Source organism: Pelodiscus sinensis, chromosome 27 (assembly GCF_049634645.1).
Source record: "Pelodiscus sinensis isolate JC-2024 chromosome 27, ASM4963464v1, whole genome shotgun sequence".
Classification (NCBI taxonomy): Eukaryota; Metazoa; Chordata; order Testudines; family Trionychidae; genus Pelodiscus; species Pelodiscus sinensis.
Window position 1 is genome coordinate 13,313,208 of NC_134737.1, and position 25,038 is coordinate 13,338,245.

The 25,038-nt window shown below is 52.7% G+C and overlaps 1 protein-coding gene across 1 annotated transcript in view; it reads left to right on the forward strand.

Annotated features, from left to right (window-relative positions):
- Positions 1-23,269, forward strand: part of PKP1 (plakophilin 1) — a 40,822-nt gene extending 17,553 nt beyond the window's left edge. Inside the window, exons 4-14 of the mRNA XM_075910235.1 lie at positions 4,628-4,772; positions 6,552-6,759; positions 8,115-8,292; positions 11,937-12,051; positions 13,470-13,625; positions 13,899-14,075; positions 15,166-15,319; positions 16,466-16,652; positions 18,839-18,923; positions 20,071-20,174; positions 21,273-23,269. Of these exons, the coding sequence (XP_075766350.1) occupies positions 4,628-4,772; positions 6,552-6,759; positions 8,115-8,292; positions 11,937-12,051; positions 13,470-13,625; positions 13,899-14,075; positions 15,166-15,319; positions 16,466-16,652; positions 18,839-18,923; positions 20,071-20,142 (1,477 nt within the window). The 3' untranslated portion in view covers positions 20,143-20,174; positions 21,273-23,269. The remainder of the gene's footprint in view (positions 1-4,627; positions 4,773-6,551; positions 6,760-8,114; positions 8,293-11,936; positions 12,052-13,469; positions 13,626-13,898; positions 14,076-15,165; positions 15,320-16,465; positions 16,653-18,838; positions 18,924-20,070; positions 20,175-21,272) is intronic.
- Positions 23,270-25,038: the final 1,769 nt, after the last annotated feature.

The window sequence follows — 25,038 nt, forward strand, 5'->3', positions numbered from 1 at the left end:
TCGCCAGCCCTCCCCCTGCAACAGCTGTCAGATACTTCCCCTGCCTTTACTGTCGTCAGAGCCAGTGTGGACTCTGCTGTTGGTTTTGTCGAGAGAACTGGCTACCGTCAGTATCCCACGATGCCTGCCCTGATGGCTGAGCTCAGTATTTTGTGATCTCTGCTGCCCTGCAGGCATGCGCCCCCTCCCCTTTCAAAGCTCTGGGAAGTATCTAACAGCTGAGTGAGCGGCTCCCTTTGGGGCACAAACAGAGAACAAATCATTGGAACGCTTCTGTTCTGCCCCGCTGGGAACACAGCAGCAGGCAGACTGTTGCTGCAGGGGGAGGGCTGGAGTGGAAATTACAGATGCAAGCACAAATACACATTTTAAATTGTGACCAGACTCTGCGTTGTTTTGGTGGATACAGACTAACACAGCTGCCCTTCTGATATGTTCCTCACTGAAACAATTCACTCCAGGAATTTCTCACCGAGGAGTTAAGGCCAATAGGGTGAAGAAATACAAATAGCTACACCAATGAAAATGTTTTCTGCATAAGAATGTTGCCTTAAGTAACTGGTCCCAGCTGGGTCACTGTTTCCCCTAACAAACAGCTGGGACACACAGACACTTTCCCATCGGTAGAGGTACCTATAGGTATGGAACGATGTGATTCCTTGAAGAACGGCCTTCTGAAGATTTATGTGCACTCCCAGGAGAACTGCCCCTGAGTCAGAGTCGCTCTCTGGCACCAAACACCCCGTGGGCAGGGAGCGGTTCCCTTTGTAGCACCCTCCCTGCGTGGGGTGTGGCTCGCCAGCAGAGCTGGGTGTGACTCAGGAGCTGTCCATCATGAAGCATTAGGTGTCCTCCTGGCAGAACCGGTTCTGACTGGGGAGTTTAGTCCTTTTTAGACCTGAACTTGGCAGGAGGGTTCCGCTCCGCTGTAAAACTGGTTTAGTTTGGGGAGGGCTCTGCCTGGTAACAGTGTCTCTGCTCTTGAGAGCGAGTTGGCTTTGAGGGCCACTTCTTCCATGTGGATTGGGTTGGGGTGTTGTCCCCTTGGAAAAGCCACGCCTGCTCGGAGGCGGGGAGCAACAATCTAGTTGGGATGGGGGTCGTTATTACCCTACGTCCGGTTGTCACCCATGTGCTTGTTGGGTTCTGCAGAAGGTGTTGTCACTGGGGACAAGCCATCTCTGCAGAACAGCCTCTGGGCTGGGTGCAGCGTGCTGCATCATCGAGGCCTAGATGGTGTTTTGTTCTTTTGCAACTACAGGTCTCCCTCAGGCTTTTGTCCCAGTCACTGCGCGTTGTTGTTGTCCCTGAGGAACTGGTAGAGTAATAGTCGTTGTGGAAGAAGTTGCCCTAGTTGTGTATTGTATACTTGTGGCTGTTAAGATGGAGGTTTCACCTTGCAGGACAGGGACTGCGGGGGATGTTGTCCGCACACTAGGAAAGTTCCGTGTCAGAGAATCAGTTGTTGGCAATGAAACACTGATCTTGCTTGTCAGGTGGTCTCCCATGAACTGGACATGGCCATGCCAAGCAGCCCTGGTGGGGATCTGTACACTCCCCACCTTGGAACTGAGGGCTTGAGGTACTGCTCCTTTGAAGCACAGGTTCTGTGACTCTCGCCTCTTGTAGAACTGGGTTCTGCTTAGGAAACATCCTCCCTATGAAAAATGCCTCTGGACGGAGATTGTCCTTGTTTGGGGCTTGTCCACACGGCAGTTCTGGTCTTGTTTGGGGTGAGTTTTCCCACTTAGAACCAATCCACGTTGATGCATTGCATAGGTAGACACCGGCTCACTCCAAAATCGGTCTGTGTTGGGGTGTTTTCTCTTCTGGAGAACCGTTTACAATGGGGAGCGGGCCTCTTCGTAGAACCAGCTCCGATGGGAGTGCCGTCCCTCCTGTAAACCCATTCCTGGGCAGAGAATTGCCCCGCACATACAGCTGGTCTTGTTTTGAGTGCTCCCCTGGCCGATCTAGTTCTGGTTCCACCTGTTGCATCACCCCCAGTAGAACTGCCTGAGGTTGGAGAGCTCTCCTTGAGGGCTGGGAACATGTAAGCCCTTCCTTTCACTGCGGCTTTTCCTCAATAATCCAGAAGCTACCTTGGTGGGGATGGGGGGAAAAAACAGAGAAGAGGAGGAGAAGCAGGAAGACGGAAAAGGAAGAAGGGGATGAGAGTTGGATCTACAAGCACATAGCCCAGGGGCTCTTAGCAAGAGAAAAAGGAAAATTCAGGCTGAACCTCTCTAGTCCGGCACTTTCTGGTCTGGCAACATCCGCGGTCCTGCATGATGTCAGTGAGCCGGGTGTCCAATTACCATGGGTATGGCCACATTTCCCGCAGCCCCGTAAAGTTTGTTACAGCCCCCAGTGCTGGCTCCCAGTGCTCTGTGCTGTAATTTAGCTCTAATTTGCCCCTAAATGTCTCAGAGCCCAGCAAGCAGCAGCAGTGCTGGTGATGCTGCTAGATAACATTGACCTCCCGTGGTCTGGCAAATTCTCTGGTCGGCACCGGTGAGGTCCCGAGGACGCCAGACACCCGTGCTGTTTATTTCATGCTTTGGCATGGCTATGAAATTATTCGCACGCGGGTGCTAGGCAGCTGCATGCATTAGAATTGTTCCGCTCGCTGTCCTGAGAGATCCTGCGTACAGAACTGTACCTATCAGGGGGTGGTTGTACTTCTAGAACGATGCCTGGTGGTGTGATTTCTCCCCCCGTGAAATGAGTCCTGGAGGAGACTAGTCTTCCCCATCAGAAATAATCTCTCTTTTGCAGCACAGACTGCATGGGCAGGATTCCCCTCAGGCCGAATACCGATTCTGTCTGGAATTTGTTCCTTTCCCTTCCCTGGCTGTGATGGGAGAGGCTGGGCTCTTATCGCTCTGGCTTGCAGAATTGCTGTTCTCGTAAAACCAAACCTGGCTACAGGTTTTCTCCTGCCTCGCAGAACTGGTTCTCCTTGGAGAGCCGAGCGCGGATCGTGACGCCGTTCTGCTTGTAGAACTTGGTCTGAGCTGAGAATTTCCCCGTTGAAGACCTGTAGCTCCCCCCTGCCCGGAGCGGGGCCTGGCTATGACTCAGACTCAGTGGTGCTGTGAATAATCTTCTGCTTGTTCAATGTCCGCAGACACCTCTTTGCTCACCTCCGTTTCCTCCCCCTTCACCTGGGTGGGAAGCAGGATATCCCTGTGCTGTGCCCTGGGGCATGGTGGGTCTCTGGCTCAGAACGTGCCTTTTCTTTTGGCTAGTCTAACGCCCACTGCTGTGATCAGCTCCTAGTGGCGCTATCACTCCCCCTTCCAGCCGGCCTTCCTCCGCCCTCTCTATCTTTTCCCTGTGAGTGTCCCAGGCCTGGAGCACCCCCAGCGTCGGCGCCTCTGAACCTCCATCAAAGCAGGGCCCGAGCCAAACACCTTCTGACCTTCCGAAGACTCCAGATTAACCCCTCTTGTTCTGTGCCTCAGCTCTTCCTCCTTGCTGGCTCAGTAACAGACCCTCCGCAACAGAACCCCCCTGCCCGGGGAGGTCCTAGAGACTTCGTAGCCCTGAAACCATTGGGGTGTCCTGGGCATTGCTCTGAGCCATCTAAAGACTGGCCCTGTCTGAATTGTTGGAAAGACTTGAACAGAGGATCATCGCTCTCACGTCACAGGTTACTTTAAACATTCCAAAGGCAAGCCCAAATTCTCTCTTAGCGTCTGCTCTGTCGTATTGTCGGCAAGCCAAGGAACAGCCCGTCCCGAGACACACGGCCCTGACAAGGGAAAGCTCTGTGGCAGAAGTTGAGCTCTTGCCCACTTGGTTCCACTCAATCCCCTGAATGTTTTAGTCTCCCCCTCTCCCCCTGTGACCTCCCTGTTCCCACCTGCAGCCGATTCATATTTTAAATAAGTTGAAATAATGGTGCTTGGTTTCCCCGCCCCCGGCGCTGCACCTGCTGTTGTCATTAGCGCAGGGAGCTCTTTGTGCCCACGCTGTGTTGGTGCAAGGCAGGAGCTAATCGGGCCTCTGCTTTCCAGAGCCAGGAGATGCATTTTCAAGGTCTAGGAGGTTTCCCCCCAAGCTCTCCACACTCCCCACCCCAAGTCTATACTCTCGTGTAACTCTCCTGAGGATTCTCCATACACCTGCAGTCGTTCCACTGTCGGCGTCCATCAGTGGCTCGATTTTAAAAGGCTCCCTCGCTAGGCTCGTTGGCCGATAATCGCGGCCACAAACAACAATGTCCCCCCCTTGAAACGAGCCCGTGGTGTGGGCCCTAAATGCTAACGCAGATGTGCACGATCGCTGGCCGTGTCGGGTGCTACCTTCTGAGTCCGAAAGCGACATGGCAAACTACATCATTCCATTCCGTGTCAGTGGGAGTGGGGGGAAACTGAGTCGCAACCGAAGGCTTAGCCCACCAGGTCCTTGGGAGTTCACGGGGTTGCAGGTCTCTTTGCGCGGGCCATCTTGCGCTGTTCTGAATAAACCTTCTGAATAAACAAGCCCCAAACAGTAGGCGGTGGAGGGGCTGTGGCCTACGTGAGTCTGGTGGCATCTTTCGGAGAATCCATCGGTCCCTAAAGCACGCGGCAGCGGCTGCCCTGTGACTGATCCATTCCTCTCCCCTCTTTTGGTTTAGAATATGCAATGATGAGTCGGACGGGGGGCCAATGTCCATCCAGAGAGCCATACAGCTCCTGTGCTCCTTGGATGAGAAGTCTCAAGCCATGGGGGCATACTACCTTCAGCACACCTGCTTCCAGGATGAATCTGCCAAGCAAGAGGTAAGCTCATTTCTTTGTGGCTTCGCTTTCAAAGCAGGCTCTGGTTCTGGGGGGCCCTCGCTATAGAAGGGCCCCTTGAAACTTCTGGGGCCTGGCTTTAAACTGCTCCAGGCACTTCTACTGTGTCTAGACTACACGCCTCTGTCGGCAGAAGCATGTAGATTAGACAGATCAGCAAAGGCAAATGAAGCCGCGATTTAAATGATCGCGGCTTCATTTACATTTACATGGCTGCCGCGCTGAGCCGACAAACAGCTGATCAGCTGTTTGTCGGCTCGCCGCTAGTCTGGACGTTCCACCTGTCAACATCAAAACCCTTTGTCGGCAGCCCCGTTATTCCTCGTGGAATGAGGTTTACCGGGGCTGCCGACAAAGGGCTTTGATGTCGACAGGTGGAACGTCCAGACTAGCGGTGAGCCGACAAACAGCTGATCAGCTGTTTGTCGGCTCAGCGCGGCAGCCATGTAAATGTAAATGAAGCCACGATCATTTAAATCGCGGCTTCATTTACCTTTGCTGAACAAACAAATCTACATGCCTCTGCCGACAGAGGCATGTAGTTTAGACGTACCCCTATTGTGGAACTGCTACCTACTTCCAGCCTCATCGGTACGTGTGCTACACCAATCCTAGGCTGCCTTAGATTAGATTCACACTAGGCATGGGACTGGTTAATCAGCCTTCCTGGGTGATGCTTACTAGTTATGGTTAACCAGATGGGTCAGGAGCAGCCTCCTGGCCACTGGAGGCAGGTGGCTGCTCCAACTCCACATGGCCCATCTCAGGTGGGGGACACTCCAGCCCGACCAGAGCAGCCCCCGCCCAAGGGGGGAGGCTGTTTCAGCCCAGCCCCGCTCCCGTTAAATCGGATAACCGATTAGACATCACATTCAACTGGCTGACGAATTAAACAGGGTTTTACATCCCTAATTCCCACTCACCTCCCCCTACACATCAGCCCAGAATTTGGCCCTTGGATTCTGAGTGTAAATTGCACAAAGATAAACATCACCTCTGAATGCAGCCCATGGCTTCCGGGTGCAGGTACATCACTAGGCCATGTGGCCAGAGTGCCATTATCGTGTGGTCTCTAGGTTGCTTTTCACTGCAGTAATAAGGCCTCTGGGGCCGTGTGCTCAGGCAATGGAAATCAGTGTAGCACTGCCGAAGTCAGTGGGTGCAAGCCCGAATTTCCTCCAGTTGAACATCTGGCCCATGGTCTTTGCTGGCAAGTCTAAATCATTGGCTCCTCTCAGCTCTTTTCATCTGCAGAGCGTAGGGTGCTTTAGAAAAGAGGTACCCTTCAGAAAAGGAAACTGAGGCTCCGAGCTGTGAAGTGACTTGGCCAACGTCACCCAGAAGGTCAATCTCACAGTCAGGAATAGAACGCAGCTTAGTCCTCCTCCAGTGCTCTCTCCACTAGGCCACACTGCCTTACTACTCTGATACTTCCCCAATGCTCCCTCCACTAGACCACACTGCCTTGCTACTCTGATACTGCCCCAATGCTCTCTCCACTAGGCCACACTGCCTTGCTACTCTGATACCCCCCTCATCAAGGCAAACAGCACAGACTTTCTGGACGACAGTTAGCAAACCATTTGACTGCCTTGTGAAGAATGGGGTACTTGGGTCTGTAATGCCCAGGGATCCCATATTCAATGAGAGTGCCCTGTGCTGTCTTGTGTTAACTTTGCCCCCGAGGGCTTTTAATCCCCACGGGCACACAGCCGAGCTGTTCGTGGCATGCTGACCCTTGTCCGGCCCGCCCTCTCACAGGTCTACCGGCTGGGTGGAATTGCCAAGCTGGTCGAGCTTCTCCGCAGCCCAAACCAAAACGTCCAGCAGGCGGCAGCCGGGGCGCTTAGAAACCTGGTCTTCAGAAACCCTGCCAACAAGCTGGAGACCCGGCGGCAGAATGGGATCCGGGAGTGTGTGAGCCTGCTGAAGAGAACTCAGAACACCGAAATTCAGAAACAGCTGACAGGTAGGCCCAAGCAAACATGAGACCCCCCCCTCACCTCGCGCCCTGGACTGCCGCCCTGGCATGCCCCGCCTGGCTCCGACACACTGAGTATTGCCTGTCTCATGCCTTGTGTTGCCAACACACTTGTCCAAAGCATGATACCCGGCTGGGACGATCATTCGCACTCACTTCCCGGGTACAAATGCCAACACAAAGTGGGAGGCGGTGCCGGGTCAGACCCCGGGACTGCCCAGTTTATCAGTTTGCGGCTCGTGAGTTCTGACCGCGTTCCCCACCACTAGCCAGGGAATCAGATCCGAGGCACAGAGATCAGAACTATCCACCTCCACCCAGGGCTACCACCTAGGTGTGACCCTCTGAGAGCCGAGTCCAAGGCTTTCTCGGGGAGACCCCTCCTCTAACACGAGTCCCCCCTGGTATGACAAGAGCTGAGATTTGGGGTTACTTCAGGGAATGTTGTGCAGTTTATTGAGTGACCCTAAAGCGTTGGTTCTACGGGACTGAGCGTACATGCCCACAGCGGGTCAGAGCAAGTGGGACTGACTGTATTGTACTTGCGCCTTGGACTCAAGTCTGCTCCCTTCACTGCCCCAGACTGAAATATACAGAGCGTATCCCCACATCCCAAGGTGGGCTAGAGGGCACTCAGATAGACAGGAGGCAGTGAGCGCTGCCTGGAATAGCGGAGGTTTTTGTTAGCTGGAGAGGGTGGAGACCACTAGCCTAGTAGAGTGCATTAGAGGAGAACTTGGTTCAAGACCCATCTCCAGATAACATTGACTGTGCAGAAGAGGTGCCGTTCTGCGTCTATACTGGGAAGTTTGGTTTGACCTGTGAACACAGCACCACACGGGTTGATCGTGCTATGACTTAGACTGATACAATCCCATGGTTGGCAGAGACCTCAGAAGTCATCCAGTCCAGCCCCCTGCCCAAGGCAGGACCAATCCCAACTCAATCAACCCAGCCAGGGCTTTGTCAAGCCGAGACTTAACAACCTCTAGGGATGGAGATTCCACCCCCTCCCTAGGGAACCCATCCCAGAGCTTCCCCACCTGCCTAGAGAAATCGTTTTTCCTAATATCCATCCTAGACCTCCTCCATTGCGACTTAAGGCATATTGGGGTTGGTTTCAGAAGAAGCTTCCTTTTGCGGTAGAGCTGGGATTGGACGGGGCGACCGGAGCAGAGCTGCAAGCTGGGAGGTTATCTTAAATGGCTCTGATCCTTTTCTTCTTTACACCAGTTTTGCATGGATGTAACATTCAGGGGCATATTCCTCAGCCTCACTGGAGCTGAGAGGCCTTTTGTGCATGGAGACCGTAAGCTAACGCTTGTCTGGCGTTCTCTTTCCAGGGCTGCTGTGGAACCTGTCCTCCACTGATGACCTGAAAGAAGATCTGGTACACGAAGCCCTCCCTGTCTTGACAGACTGTGTCATCGTCCCTTTCTCGGGGTGGTCTGATGGGGTCAGCAATAGGACAAGAGACATTATTGACCCCGAGGTATTCTTCAATGCCACGGGCTGTTTGAGGTAGGTCGGCCGAGAAGCAGTGCTCACTCCCTGCTCTTAACAGGGGCCCCTTGAGTGGCTGTTTCTAAAACGGCTAAGGGAAGTCGGTGCTGCATCACGCAGCTCGCAGGTAGACACAAAAGGGAAACTTTCCATCTCCGCTGGAAAAGCCTCCCTCCTCTCCTTCGTGAATAGACTCTGACGGGCTGGATTTGTACTGGCAAATGTCGGTAAATATTGATTTCGCCCCCACACAGATGGAAAATATTATAGTTGATAATAATCTCGATTCACAAAGAGGCAAAGTCAGAGAAATACCTCCTGCAAACTGACTAGAGTTTGATTTCAGGATATTTACGTAGTAAATTTTGACGTGATGTCGACAATTTCTGTTTTAATTTTTTAATTTTTTCAACCTCAACATCTACTGTCGTTCATTATTGTCTGAGCTCTGAAATTTCTTGCAACGCTGAACATTTATATTGATAAAAAAACGTAAAAGCTTAAAAACAAACATTGAGGACCTCCTGAAGTTTCTTCCAGCCCTGTGATTCTATGGTGTTATCCATCAAAATTAAAAGAATGTCAGGATGCCCATACTAGCTCAGGTCCAGCTAGCTCAGTATCACTGTCTTCCTACAATGGTCAGTTACAGATGCTTCTGAGGGAATGAATGTAATTATTAAGTAATCCAACCCTCATATTTTCTTCCCAGTTTCTGGCAGTTTAGGAACACCTAGAGCATGGGGTTGCATCCCTGTCTGTCATGGTTAATAGCCATTGATGGATCTATCCTCCACGACTATATCTAACTCTCTTATGAACCCTGCTATATTTTTGTCCTTCTCAACATCCACTGGCAGTGAGTTCCACAGGTTGATTGTGTTTGTAGTGAGGAAGTATTTATTTATGTTTGTTTTAAATTTGCTGCCTATTAATTTCATTGCATGACCCCGTTCTTATGTTGTGTGACTGAGTAAACAACACTGTGTTATGCACTTTCTCCACACAATGTATGATTTAAAAATAGTACAAGTGACACTCTACAAAGCTACCCATTAAGTTTGCATCCTGACTAGATCTAGATGAACATTTCCCACTGGAATTGCTTTTCAACAGAAAATGGGGGTTTTGATCAAACACTTTCCCAGTGAGTCTCTGGTATCCTTGAAAACTGATTTTTTCATTAAAAACCTGGGGGCGAGGGAATAGCCCAAATAAGGAATTTGTGGGTTGGGAATGTGGATGGTGGTTTTGGGACAAAAATGTCCAGGATTTAGCTGGATTTTTAAAATGTTTAATTGTAAAAAAAAAATTGGTTTTGGTTATTTGATAAAACATCAACATTTCCTGTGTGGGACTAAAAGCCCACATTTCTGATCCAGCTCCAACAACAAGCTCTAGTTAATAAATTCTGACTGATGCTTTTTCACATTAGATATTTTCATTCGACTTAGTCACTGGGTGTTGGTGCGTGCCAGTGTCGGTGACAAAGTGAGAGCGCATACATGGGCACGGGATGGTTTTGCATCTTTCTCAGAAAAGCCAGAGAACGCCTTAGCTTTGAGATCTTCGCCCTGACTTGCCATTTCTTCTGCCAGCTTCCAGCGCCCCATCCCGCTGGGAACAGCTCAGTGGGGAGATGAAAAAGCTATATAATTAGGCACTTTAATGAACTGAATCTCTGCCTTGGGGAATGTAGCAACAGGCCGCACCCTTAACAGACGCGCTAGCTAATGGGAACTGCATTCCCTTGTGAAACTGGACTACGGCAGGGACTGCCCGTCTCGGCAGTCTGGGGGTGGGGATCACGTCTGAAGGACAGTTCACTGCTGCCTCCACCCCTCTCAGCTGTCATCTGCCCCACCCCTCTCCATGCACCAGAGCTCAAATCTGCAGAGACACGTGAATGGGGAAATGGCCGTATTGGGGGAAATGCAACAATTGCCATCCAGGGAGCTTAACACGAGCCAGGCTCAGCTTCCGCAGGGGTTTGCGCCCAGCAACACCCCGGAGGTACCGCCACACTTGAGATCAGATTGGGCCTAAAATGGGGCTGTGCCAATGAGGGGCCTGGACAGAGACCTGGCTGATCCGGTTTCTGAAAGGGCTTCTGGCTGGCAGATGTCCCTGAGCTATTGGACACCAGTGGCGTGTTCAAACAAGATCACTCCCTGCAGCTGTTCCGACTGTGCCGTCTTCGCCAATGCCTGACAGAAGGGGGCAAAAATATGTGAGAAAATCACCCCTTAAATCCACGTTTTGCCCTTTTATCTTAAAACCCAATGTCCCCCGTATGTGCGATGGCAAATCCCCGCCATAGCCTGTTGGATTGAGCCGAACCTTAGTGAACTTGGTTCTAAGTGTCGGAGGAATGTCTGTTGTTGTGAGACCGTAGGCAGCGTCTCTATGGGAGAGGCATGACTCGTGGAATCCCTGGGAAGTGTTGGGAGCATCAAAGGCTGCCTTTAAACAAGTGCTTCTGATGCATTGCCTTGCGGACGGGACCTTTGTCTGCTGGGTAGGGAGGTCCCTTGTCAATGAGGACAGCACAGTAGCAGGGAGGGACTCCGAGGGACAGGCGGTTTGGATTGCGATGATACGTTTTCTCTGTCATGCTTTCACCTGAAGAATAAATGTGCTTGCTTAGAAAGAGCTCTGGTTCCTGGGGAATTGGTTTACAGCCTCTGAGGAAAGAGTACAGCTGGCTCTTCAAACAATATGACTTCTGGGGAATTCACGGTGTAGGCAGGGATCTGTGCAGCCTGGAACTAGCCCAGCCGGGCAGGAGAGAGACACGTTTCTGCCCAAGAGCATTGAGAAGGCCTTGAGCATTGAGTGGAGGCCCTTGCTAGATTGCAAGGGGGAAACATGGGTGCAGTTGCCCTGACCTGTGGCACCATGGTCCATACAAAGGTTACTATAACAGCCTAGGTATGGGCCAAGATGTTGGTCTTCTGCATTGATAATAATATAATATATGGAGATATACCTATCTCATAGGAGTAGAAAGGACCTTGAGTTCAGTCCCTTGTCTTCACAGCAGGACCAACTACCATCCCTGACAGATTTGGCCCAGATCCCTAAAAGGCCCCTCAAGGATTGAATAAACAATCATGGGCCTAGCAGGCCAATTCTCAAACCACTGAGCCATGCCTCTCTTCTTGGATGATGCATCTGCTCTTACTCTATCCACCACTCAAGGTCAGCGCCTCAACTTGTGCAAACTAGTGTCACACCACTGAAGTCAAGTTGCTCCAGTGACCTCCAGTTATTCATTATGCAATGCTCTCTCTGGAATAATGCTAAGCAGTCTCCTAACTGCGTCATGTAACTGCACTCACACTGTCTCTGAGGCGATAAGGGGTGTTCTCTGTCCGGGGATGTCTTCCTACTAGACCTGTCCTCAAAGCAAAATCTGCAGGGGTGAAATTCCCCCCTCTGGACAGGAACACAGCAAGGCCTGGCTGATCAGGTTTAAATGGGACCTAGGTGATAAGTTGGCCTTCTTCTGGCCCTCTGCAGAGGGGTGAACCTCACCACGAAACATGGTCCCTCGAAGAGGGCTGGATTCAAACAGAATTCAATATGGAGCTCAGCGATGGATGGAACGGCTTATCTGCCTTGCGTCATCCCCCTACCTATTGTAACATGTCTCCCTTCAGGAACCTGAGTTCTGCCGATGCCGGACGCCACACCATGAGAAGCTACCCAGGCCTGATTGATGCTGTCATGACTTACACCCAGAACTGTGTGGCTGCCAACCGGCCCGATGACAAGGTATCAGCCGGGAACCACCCCCATACACAGCCCATCGGCGTAACCACAGCCGGAATCTGAGCCCCAGGTTCTCTTTGCACTGTAGTAACAGTTAAAGCTTGTAACAATACCACAAATGCGAGAATAACTAGGACCGTCTCAGGGATTCAATGGGCCCATCTGTACTGCAGTTGGGAGGTGTGGCTGCAGACCAGGTAGCTAGCAGCATGAGCAGTGACTGTGTGTGCACTCGGTGTCGCTGGCCAGCAGTACTGGCCTACGCAGGCAGGTGGGTTCACACTGAGCACTCAAAGTGCCCGGCTCTTTCAAAAGCCAGCCCTTTATTCTAGTGTGCAAATGGGCGCTGAGCTGTTTGGAGCATGCTGGCCTATGTGTCACACTGGTCGCTGCGGTTTTGAAAAGGGATCCCCCAGAACTTCCTATAGTCGGGGGCGCACTTCTGAAAATCTGACCCGATTTAGAAATGAATAGGAAGTGAATTAGACTGTCAGATGAAGGCCACTGTAACTCCAAATAAGAGTGTCCACACAGGATTTGAATGTGGTTTAACTAATTCACTTTGGGTACGTCTACACTAGCCCCCTAGGTCGATCTAGGGAGGCTAATGAGGGCAACCGAAATTGCAAATCAAGCCCGAGATTTAAATATCCTGCGCTTGATTTGCATGTTCCCAGCTGGTCACCATTTTAGAAATTGATCAGCCCGAAGTAACTGCTCGCGTCTACACGCGGCAGTGAAACAGGATTCCGATGTAAAGCCCTAATTCGAATTAGCTGGTATTCCTCCTGCAATGAGGTTTACCAGCTAATTCGATTTAGGAGCTTCAAATGGGAATCCCGCTTCACTGCTGCGTGTAGACGCGGGCAGTTACTTCGGGCTGATCAATTTCTAAAATGGTGACCAGCTGGGAACATGCAAATCAAGCGCAGGATATTTAAATCTCGGGCTTGATTTGCAATTTCGGTCGCCCTCATTAGCCTCCCTAGATCCATCTAGGGGGCTAGTGTAGACGTACCCCTTAAGCATTTAAGTCTACACAGGTACTTTACAACACTGTAACTTTCTGGATCAAGGGTGTGAACACACACACACACACACACACACACACACACACACACACACGTAAAGTGCCAGTGTGAATGGCTCCCAGAGCTGCTAGTTCTTCCCCTCGCAGAAGTGGTTTATATGGAGTGCTGGGAGAGCCTCAGATTAACTTTCTGGGATGTCCCCATGTAGACAAGCCCTAAGTAAAATCAGAGCAAGGGCTTCAGAGTTTGGGGTATTTTATTTATGTTCAGGCAGCAGGTTTACTTGCCTTACGCTCTAACAAAGCATCGACTAACTAAATACTGTCCTACTGCGTGCACTGTCCCGTGGTCCTGTCTGGCTGTAAAGCTGCTGTGTTTTGTTGATTGCAGTCTGTGGAGAACTGTATCTGTATCCTGCACAATCTGTCCTACCGCCTGGATGCCGAGGTGCCCAACAAGTACACCCAGCTCAACCACATTGCCAGGAATGCCTCCATGGACAAGACCCTCACAGGCTGCTTCAACAGCCGGAGCGGGAAGCTGGATGTAAGACATGCTCCCCCTTACGAGTGCTTGCAAACGCCCCATTGACTCAGCCCGTCACTGGGCACATGGGACGAGCGCCCTGCCCCTGCTAGAACGGTGATAGGAGGGGCTAGATGGGACTCCCGTGGCCTCCTGGTGGTACATCTGAGTGTGCGGCAGCATGCGCCAGGCCACTCCAGATGTACGTGAGCGCCCACGCAAGCAGGGATAAGGACGCGTGATCCATGTAGAACACAGCAGGCTCTCAGCTGCCGCTCTCCTCCTTCCCCTTAGAACGAGGAATACGCTCTGCCCCTGCCCGAGGAGGAGTACAAGCCCCGAGGGCCCAGCTGGCTCTACCATTCCGATGCCATCCGCACATACCTGAACCTGATGGAGCAGAGCAAGAAAGATGCCACCCTGGAGGCCTGTGCCGGGGCTTTGCAAAACCTCACTGCAAGCAGAGGACTGGTAAGCACGCTTTGTGTGTGTGTGTGTGTTGACAGAATTTTCCTTCACCAAGAATCTGCAGGTTTTCAGGGTTCATTCCTGATTTGAAATAAAGCCAATTTTCAGATGCCGTCTCGCCACGAAGCCCTCTTTCCTTTGGACCTGGGAGCCTAATTCCTTTAGGTGCCTTTAGAAATCCCAGGCTCAAACTGGGTTAGGTTGTGTAGCTTAGGAAAAACAGTTGTCCCATGGTAAAAGGGAGATTGGTGGAGCGCGGAGGGTGTGTTTAGGGGGAGCTGGACAGGAATGCGAGCTGTGTTACACTGGTCAGCGTTCCTTACAAGAGCAATCACCTCACCAAAGTCTCTTGGCTAAAGTATGGTATTTGTATGCATGGGCAGGCAGTAGAGGCCCAGCTGGGGCGGGCGAGCCCAAGCCACGCCCCTTCCACAAGAAGCCACGCCCCTTCCCACGAGACACCCCCCTTCAACAACCTTCTCCCCCAGCCAATCCCTGCCCAACCCCAGCCCTCAAGCCCAATGCTTTCTGGCCACCCGGAGGGAAGGGCTGCTGCTCTGTGGTCCCAGTCCTCCCCAGCGGCCAGGGCCTGAGGCCTTGATTCTGCACGTTTTCCTGGGCGGAGAGGGATGCCTAGGAGAACCCCAGATCCTCAAGGTCTTTAGGCACCTAATTCTCCTTGCACTAAATGGGAGTTAAGCACCTAAATACCTTTTGGGGATCTGGGCCCACGTGGGGACCCAAGAATAACGAGTGATATGGATTCAACGTCTCAGAGGGGAGCCATGTTATGCTGTAATTTAAAAACCAGGGAGTAGTCCTGTGGCACCTTAGAGACTAACAGATACGTGGGATCACGAGCTTTCGTGGGCACAGCCTACTTGCTCAGATGAGTGGAGTGGAGAAAAAAGGGGGACCCTCGCCATTTCAATGTATATATATTTTTAATGTATTTTATATTGATTAGGTTAGTACCTAGCTCCCCTTCCCTACCTTTCTCTAGTGCATCTACCCAGAAATACGGAACCGAATGCACCAGTCCGGAGCGGGCCGGCGCTTGGCACTCGCTCACAAACTCGAATTTCTCCCCTAGATGTCCAGTGCCATGAGCCAGATGATTGGCTTGAAGGAGAAGGGTTTGCCGCGTATTGCGCGGCTCCTCCAATCCAGTAACAGTGAAGTTGTCCGGTCTGGGGCTTCCTTGCTGAGCAACATGTCCCGGCATCCTATTCTGCACAAAACCATGGGTAAGGAGCGTCCCTACAGGCCTAGGGGTTGTCTAGCATCCCCCCTGCTTTCACAGGCCCACCCTCTGTTGTAAGCCGTCAGCTGACTGCCACGTATCCCCACCGGGCATAGGTCCTCCAAAGAAATGCCCTGATGTGCCCATGGCTGGTGCTACTGGCCATGAGATGCTATTAGTCCTGTGCTGTAAGGAACCTCGGCTGACGTCTCTGGAAGCAGCACAGTCTGGTTAACAAATCTCCCATTAGCAGGCCCCTCACTTGATCCCTGGCATGTTTCATGAATCAGACAAATCAGCTGGTTTCTCTCATTCTTTTGCTGGGAGAGGGAGTGTGTCTCCTGGTTGCGCTGGACTTGGCTTCGTGGGCATGTTCATCGTGACTATGTAGAGGAAGTAAGACCAGATCCTCAAATCATGGGCACCCACTTCTCGAACCCACCTCTGCTCCAGGCCCCGCCCCTGACTCCACCCTTTCCCCTGAGTTCCCTCCCCATCTCTTCCCTGACTCCTCTCTGAACGCTCCTCCCTTCCCTTGAATGCCTGAAAGCTTGAATGCTGCCAATCAGGGCTGGTCCTAACCCATTGGCGACCCTGGGCAACTGTCCAGCTCACCCATAGGGTTGCCAGATGGTTTAAAAAAAAATACTGGACAAAAATTTGTCGAGCAAAAAAAAAGGGGGGGGGGTCGGGGAGAAACCAGGGAAACCTGGGGGGAGGATTCGGGAGGTCAGGCCAAAATGCGGTCGCGGCCCACCCCTAAGACCGGCGCTGTTGGTGGCCCCATGAAAATGCCGGTCCCGGGTGACCGCCTAGCTCACCCACCCCAAGACCGGCTCTGCTGCCAATCAGCTGTTTGTGGCATTCCAGAAGTGCTGTGGGGAGGAGCAGGATTGCTGGCACGCGAGAGGGCCAGGGGGGAGTTTGGTGCTGATGGGTGCTCTGCCACTAATTTTTTCCCATGGGTGCTCCAACACTTAAGCACCCATGGAGTCGGCACCTATCCTGAAATGTGTGTAGGTGCACAACTCCCACTGAACGAGGCAGGTGCGATTCTTAGCACTTACGGCTCGTGGGACTTTTTCAGGAGGTCTCACTGATCTGCGCTGGTTTTTATTTCTGTCCTAACTGGAATATGCCTCCAATGTAGCTCCCCAGGTGCTTCCAGATGTGACCCGTCTCCTGGCCTTCCAGTCTGCGAACGGCAGCAACGTGGGAGATATCATGTCCTCTGCCTGCTACACCATGCGGAACCTAATCATGTCCAACCCACAGATGGCCAAGCCTTACCTGACAAACAGCATGCTAAACAACGTAGTAAACCTGTTCCGGAATGGGTGAGTGGCGGGGCAGAGGAGGCTGGAGGCCTACGGGCAAGCACATTCACCATGTTAGCAATTGCACCCATGCCCACTGGGCCGGGAGCACCCGCATCCCTGATGCAAGCCTGCTTGGTGACCACTCTGAAAGACCCAGCAGTCACCAGGCCCTGGGGAGGTACAGTAGGTCAACTCCTCTAGATCAGTGTGTCTCTGTGGAGGGGGTTGCAGGTGGGGGAAGTAGCAAACATAGGGCCCTAAGCAGAGCAATTGCTCAGGGCTCCAAGCTATAGGGCACCCACAGGCTTCAGCCCCAGGGAATGAAACTCAGGCTGTGGACCAAGCGAAAACCAGGCGCTTGGCAGGTTTCAGAGGTAGCCCTTCCAGCGGAGCTAATTCCATCAGGGTGGGCATGGATAAGCAGGTGAGAATACCTAAAGTGGGAAAGTACTTAATTGACTTAATTAATTTTCCACTTTAGGTATTTTCACCTTTTTATCCACCTCCTCCCTGACTTAACTGACTCGGATGTAACACTCCCCTCTCTGTATCCCTCCCATCTGTTTCTTTTTCTTTCCCTTCCTGCATCTGACGAAGTGGATAAAGTTGTTAGGTTTTAAGGTGCCATTGGACTCCTTGTTGTTTTCACTGACATGGAAGTACAATATTTATATTCCCGTTGCTTTATTTTATAATTCTGTGGGAAACACCCGGGGGCCAGGAATTTTTCAGTCCTGGTGGTTGTGGCGCTGCTGGGTTCTTATGTCTGATTTTGTAAGCAAGATGTTTTTAAGGGAGGGGAAACACGGGGTTTGTGAGACAAATCAGCCTCTGGAAAAGGGAACAGGTGCCTGGAAAGGGTGAGAGCCTCTGCTCTATAGCACATCAGCCTTTGTATTAACTAACGGTGAGGCATCCTGGCCTGTGATTTTCACACCTGTTGTAAAGTGTCTGGAGGAGTCAGATTGTTTTCATCGACGATCAGTCAGAGTCACATAGTCTGGCCATAGTCTGTTGCTGCTAATTGTTTGGCCATGTGCACCCACCCCTATGACTGGGGGGTTACACCTAGAGCTAGCCACGCCCATGCGGGAATGGCGAACCACGCCCCAGCAGGAATCACCAACCACGCCCCAGCAGGAATCACTAACCACACCCCTGCGGGAATTGTGAACCATGCCCGGGAGGGAATTGCTAGCTACGCCCCTGAGGGACTAGTGAGCCATGCCCCTGTGGGAATAGTTAGCCATGCCCCTGTGGGAACTGTGAGCCAAGCCCCTGTGGGAATCACTAGCCACGCCCCTGTGGGAATCCCTAGCCACGCCCCTGAGGGAATAGTGAGCCACGCCCCTGCGGGAATCGCTAGCCATGCCCCTGCGGGAACTGTGAGCCATGCCCCTGCGGGAATCGCTAGCCACGCCCCTGCGGGAATCGCTAGCCACGCCCCCGCGGGAATTGCTAGCCACGCCCCCGCGGGAATCGCTAGCCACGCCCCCGCGGGAATCGCTTTGCAGAACCTCATTGTCCAGGTTTTGGCTGGGGAAGGGGCCAAGGGTTGCAGGGTATGAACTGAGCTGGAATGCTCTGCAAGTCGGTGGTGGGCAGGTTTTACATTAGACCTGCTTCAGCCAGCAGCGCCGGCAGTGACGTTTGCATCCGGTTCGGGGTGGGAAGGGTTCCAAAATCAGAGGGAGATCTGAAGCAAACGCCTGAAAGCCAGAGTCCCGATTACAGAGTTGTTACTTGGGCAAAGGCCCATTCATTTTTGCTGAGCAAGGACTTCAGGGCCGCTCTGAGTATTGTTATTTCTTCTTACTCACATTTCAGCCGTCCCCACAACCCCGCAGGGTTGTTCCTTGCATTGCGTTATTGAGAGGTCTGTGCTAGCCGGTTCTAAAGGATCCCTGTGAGGGGGCTTATGCCATCCCCCTGCTCTCTTGCAGCTGGTTAGCGTCTACAGCTCGGAAGTGTCTTGGTAGCGCAGCGTCACTGGGTTCCTCCAATGACACCACCTTGGGCCCTCCCGGAAATCCCTCCCTTGCCGTTTGCCCCTTCCCCTATCCAAATAACACCTTCAGGGCAGCGTGTGAGGATGTCGTGGAGGGATCTATCGTGCTGCAAATGGCGGGGCTGATTCACTGCATAGCGATAGAGGTGGGGGCTCCGGCCTGCTAAGATGCACTGGATTTCTTTCACCCTTCCAGCTCCTGTCCAAAAGCAGCCGAAGCCGCTCGCCTCCTCCTGGGGGATCTGTGGTCACACAGGGAGCTGCAGAATGTGCTCAAACAGGTGAGGACGCAAAGGGTTCGCCTGGCTAGCCGCGAGCTGGGTTCACCCCCACAGGCCAATGGTTTTGCAAGGGCTGTAAGTCAATCGTGAATATTGCTGGTGTCTGGAAGGAGAGCCTGGGCTCTGAGCGTGCCCTTAGAGATCCCTTCCAACATACGGGCCTTATCCGCGTCTCATTTATGCTGGTGTGAATAAGCCCATGGAGAACACAAGAACAGCCACACTGGGTCAGACCAAAGGTCCATCCAGCTCAGTGTCCTGTCTGCCCACGGTGCCAATGCCAGGTGCCCCAGAGGCCTAGGAAGAGGCAGACACACTGGTGCAAAGCTCCGTGGAGTTCCTACCTTGTGTGGCTAGAGAAGGGATTGCTAGAGCTCCCAACAAGGGTTCCTTTTCGCCATTCCCGCACTTCCTCCTCTGTCCATAGGCCTCCCTGGGGTCTCCTCCTCTACTTCAGGGACAGAATAACCCTTCAGATCAACAAGGGAAGCAGCCAGCCTTGGTCAGAACTCCCCAAACTTCCTCTCCCAAACCTGCAGGGCCAGACCTAGCCTCCAGGCCTCCGCCTGGCTTCTTTCACCAAACTGGAGTCCTCCTCCCCATGCCATGGAAGGCCACGCGCAACAATGGGGAGTAAAGGATGGACTGAGGGGGTGGGGCGATGTTCCGGAAAATGGGTGCAACCTCTGGGCCTCATAACCACACCCATGTTGATGGTGGGTTCCCCTCCCATTTTTAACTTGACTGTAGCGCTACTCCAGACACCAACACCACCTCCAATTTGACAAGACTGAGCGTGTTTTACGTATGGTCCTTATCCAAATGTGCATCATACATGCGTGGTCCTTGCTGCCTTTCCAGTGTAGGCTTTGGTATTTCCACATCAAGGTGGGCTGAGGTCCTGCTATCTAGAGTGGGAAGACAATACAGGAAAGACTCTTCTGGCCAATAAATATGACTGTTGACACATATGCTGCATGCTTGGTTCAGGCAAAAAGGCTGCATGTACCATTAACGTGTTTCTGCATGCAGCCAACTGGCCGGTGTCTTTGAAGCAGGACAGAGGGATCTGGGTGATGACATTACATGCTATTGATCTGCAATGTGCCTGCATTAACTGCACTCCAATAAATGTCTCCTTCTGCAGCAAGGATTCAATAAGAACATGTTGGGCCCATTAGCCGGGGGCGCTCTCAGGAGCCTGTCGTCCAGATTCTAAGACGAGACCTTCCGCACAAGTTCATCCTGCAGGTGAGAAGGGGGTTGCGCCTGGTGTTAACAACCACCGTGTTCAAGGACGAACAAGCTGGTGCCTCGATGCCAACAGCAGTGGCATGTCATGCACGTGCTGGTCTATTTGCTTACATTTGCTGAGCATGTGAGGCTGTTTCGAGGTTCCAGTGCATATATTCCCCCAAAACTGTTTCACCCGGAAATTGGGTTGTGGGAAGGGTGGTTATGTGTTTTCAGCACAGAGAAGTCCAACAAACCCAAATATAAAGACAAGAACCTGATCACGTCTGACTAAACATTCCCTGTTCTACTCACATATCTGTGGCTTCAAGATTTAGTTCTTCCCTAGGCATGGATGTTACTGGATTTTCCATGCTGGAATCCTGGCTTATTTCATGTCCTCCAAGGCTGCTTCCTGGTTACACAACCACAGATATAGGAAGGTCACTGCTTCCAATTCAGAAGCCCACACTCTGTTTCCATTTCCCGTGGCCTCCTGCCAACTCACTTTCTGCTACCCCTGGCATTCCTCGGAACTCTCTAGGACACACTGTCTATAGTTTTAACCCTTAGAGGCAAGACAATTAGGGTTAGATCTCAAAAGTCAACCACTGAGAAGAAACTTTAGTTAAGTGAATGCTGGAATAGCCAAAAAAGGGTATTACACGCACACACACCCATTCATTACAGGTGGTCAAAAACAGTGGGTACCCAAAATGCTCCTGTCTTGTGGTAAAAAAAATCGCCCAGCTACCGAGCATCTCTGCTCAGATTCATAGATAGATTCTTGTAACTTTGACACAGATTCAGGGAGGGGAGGGAACTGGCACAGGGAGCAGATCATAGAATCATAGAACTGAAAGGGACTCCAGTCCCCTGCCCTCACAGCATGACCAAGTACTGTAGACCATCCCTGACAGGTGTCTGTCCAACCTGCTCTTCAATATCTCCAGCGATGGAGATTCCACAACCTCCCTAGGCAATTTATTCCTTATTTTCTCCTAGTCCTTATTTTTTTCTTATATGCCTTTATCCAGATGTTGATGACATTTCTGAACATGAAAAAGAAAGTTTGAAAAGATGAATCAAGGTGTTTTGTTTGTTTTTCTCTTTCAGAATTTGTCGTTGGTTCGTGTCTGGAATGACTTAATCCTCCAGGGATTCATTTGGACATTTTACAGATATACAGTGTTTATAGCGTTAATTCCAACTGTAAAGCAAACTAAGTATGCAATTTTTTTGGTTGATATAGATATTTTTAAGCATTTGCTTTTTGTGAGTTTAAAGTTTCCTAATGTCAATAGCTCTTTTTTCAAATAGTGTTTGTGCGTGCACACACACACACACACACACACACACAGAGCGTGTGATTTTCTTAAGTGATGCCTAAAATGGTTACTCCCCCAATTTCCACGGAAAGACTATGAGGGTTGTGCACCTTAACCCCATTAGGCACCTATGAAAACCCCACCATGTGTGTGTGTGTGTGTGTGTGTGTGTGTATGTGTGTGTGTATGCACTAAACACTAAACATGTCTCATCCCATTCTTGTGGAAATATGTAAAACAGCTAACTATATGTTCTGTGTTTATTCCATTGTAGGTGGCCACTGTAGACAGCACCCCTAATGCTTTAGATGGTGGGTTATTATTGCTAAACTTGGTGGACATGGGTTTCTTTCTGCTTTTGACTCCTTGTCAAGTGAGCTTTCATATTCAGAGTTAAGTGTTTTCTCTTGTAGTTGCGTGGTTTCTAAATCTCAAGATACACATTCATATCACTGGAAGCAGGGCCTCAGTAAATATTCTCATACGCTGTATGTTAATATACATTAGTCACAAATAGTTGAGAACACTGAAACTGCTGGGGCCACAAACCATTTAAGACACCACAGCAAACATAAAAAATGTGCGTCTCTCTAAACATTGCCATTGCTTTCCTTACAACGCCGGAACAGGCAAAATGTAGACAGGCTCAGAGTGACAGAGTGGGACTGGGGGTGGCACAGCCACACTGGAGAATGGGACTGGGGGTGGTACAGCCACACTGGAGAATGGGACCGGGGGTGGTACAGCCGCACCAGAGGATGGACTGGGGGTGGCACAGCCGCACCAGAGGATGGACTGGGGGTGGTACAGCCGCACCAGAGGATGGACTGGGGGTGGCACAGCCGCACCAGAGGATGGACTGGGGGTGGCACAGCCGCACCAGAGGATGGACTGGGGGTGGCACAGCCGCACCAGAGGAGCTGCCAGCGTTTGGTCCATTTCATGCTGCAGTTCCTGGGGCTGCTGCACAGGCGGAGGAGACCCTGCGTGGAATGCCTGGGGCTGGTACAACCGTAGCATGGGGCTGCCTAACCGGCCCCACGTTCTGCTCCTTTCACTGCTGCGGTTCCACACTCAATGGGAGGGGGCAGAAAATACCATCCCCAAGGGAAAGGGGGTGGGTCATAGGAGGAGATGCAGAATCACGTGGCCCTAGGCAAGGGGTGGAGGGGAGGGAGTCACGTGGCACGGGGGATCACATGGGGAGGTCATGTGCCCCCCCCCCATTAGCTATTCCCTCCCATACTGAAAAGAAACAGATTCCACTGGCATGAGAGATTCACGACTCTGCCCTCATTAGAGAGCGGCTGTTTCTTAAAGGCAAAGCTTCACCTGCCAAGGGCGTTTTGTTTGTTGGTGTCTGAATGGCAGAGTCGGGCCTGGCATCTCTAAGAGCAGCGCCAGCCCCTCGCCCAGCAGGGGCTCTTGTTTGGGGTGGGTGGGAAGGGGAGAGAACGTTCCCGGGCAGGGAACACGCCCAGCGCCGATCCTGGCCCTGCCGCCGATTGCAGGAAGCAAAGCCATTAGGGCCTCCCTAGGACTCTAGTCATGTAAATAATCCCGTCCCATAGGCCGAGCGGGGATGCCGTGGGGGGAGGGTGGGCTGTGTTTTGTGTATTGTAAAGCCCTGGTAAAGGGAACTGTCAGACTATCCCCCCTCCCCTGTAACTGACCCCTCCTCAGCTGTACGGGCTCGCTGCAGAGCTCCGCGCGTTGGTTTTGCTGCACCCTGTGTATTTGCTTCACTGGAAAAATCTTGAAACCCAATAAAAATGGCTGACACGCCCTGGACCGTTTCTCTTTGGCGGGTGGGGGTTTGGCTGGCCTTGCAGAGTAGAACGCCCATCTGAAACTGGCCATCTCCTCCCCGGGCCCGCTGTGCTCAGTGCAGGGCCCCATGCGCGCGAGAAAGACGAAGTCGCTGCACCCGGGGCAGGGAGAGCTGATCTTAGGAGAGGGGGGCTGAACACCCGCGAGGGAGACGAGCTCTTTAAGCTCCTGGGCCCGGTGGGGGCGAGATGGCAAGAGGCCAGGCGATTGGTAGTGAGCAGAAGGCTTCTTGCCGCCAGAGGAGTGAGGGTCTGGAACAGCCTCCCGCGAGGCCCAGCGACCACACCCAACCTAACCCGTTCCCAGAGAAGCTCTCCCCATGTACGAGCAGGATGCTCCACTCCAGGTCCCGTGAAGGGGAAGGCTGCTTCCCAATGGCCCATGGAGCTCCCTTATTTTATGTTCCCAAGTTTTAGGCTGCAGCAGCTGGGGAAGAATCCCTCTGTCCCAGCGTATGCTGGTCTGTCGCCCCCCTCCTCCCCCTCCCTGCCAAGCAGCAGAGATGCTACAAGGCCTGGACACCATGGGATGCATGTCTGGGCCACATCTGCAAGTGGCATTAATAGGGGAGGGCCACTGCTCCCAGCTGCTGTTCAGTTCCCAGGACACCCTGTGCCCTTCGCTTTGCTGTGCGGGTGTAGCTGCGACGGGACAGGCGCAAGGAGGCCGCTACCGCGGCATGGTCACCGCCGCCTGATACGTGGCGCACGCTAGACCCTGAGTCATTGACACGGCTTTGTGCAGGTGTTACCGGAGATGCCACCTCCTCGCCTTGGGGGGTTCTGGGCCCGCTTGTAATGCGTCTGCCAGTTCAGAGGACAAGCTGCGTCCTCCCGTGGGGCATTGCCCCTTGAATGGCCACAACGCACTGAGCACCGGCCGCGCCCCCAGCCCGTGCTCAGGCCTCTGGAGCCAACGCCGAAGCTGTGTCAGAGGGGCTCAGGCCTTGCCAGTGTGGCTGCGCAGTGCCTGGCCAGTCGCACGCTGCTGCTCCCGTTATGCCCCCACCCCACCCCGCAAAGCCTCAGATGGAGCCACCAGGGAGCACGCTGGGTTCCGCAGAATTCAGCAGGAACTAGAGCCCGGCAGGGTCATTCCTGAGGAGTCTGTTTAAGCCAGCAGCAGCCGTTCTCAAACTGGGCTCCGTGCCTCCCGCGTGCCATGAACAGCTGTTGTGTATCATGGGGGGGGGGGAGCTCCACTCGCCTGGCACCTGGACCACCCCGATGAGCCACCCACACCCAGATCCCCAAAGAACTGTACCTGGATCCCCACCCCACCGAGCCCCACCCCCCCACATCTGCAGAGCTCTATCCCACCCCACATCCAGACCCCCTCACTGAGCCCCAGTCACCTTCGCCTGGACCCTCTTGAGTCCCATTGCACCCAGAACCCACTCCCCCAACAAGCTCCAGTGCATCCAAATCCCCCCATGCCAGATCCTCCCCCCCAACTGCACCCAGATTGCCCCGCACAGAACCCGCTCGACCCACACTGAGCCCTGCAGCTCCTGGAGTGGATGGGCCAGGCCGTGGGGGGGTTCTGGGGCAGGCCTGCACCTTGCACGGTGCCAGGGTTGGATGCAGCCTCTTCACTGGGGCTGTGTCCTAGGGGAGAGGGAAGCGGCGCAGAGATCTCCCACCTCTGTGCAGCCGGGGGCCCATGCACCCCGCTGCCAGGCTGGAGCCATCCGTAGTTATGTGCAAATAAAATGTGCAGAGTTT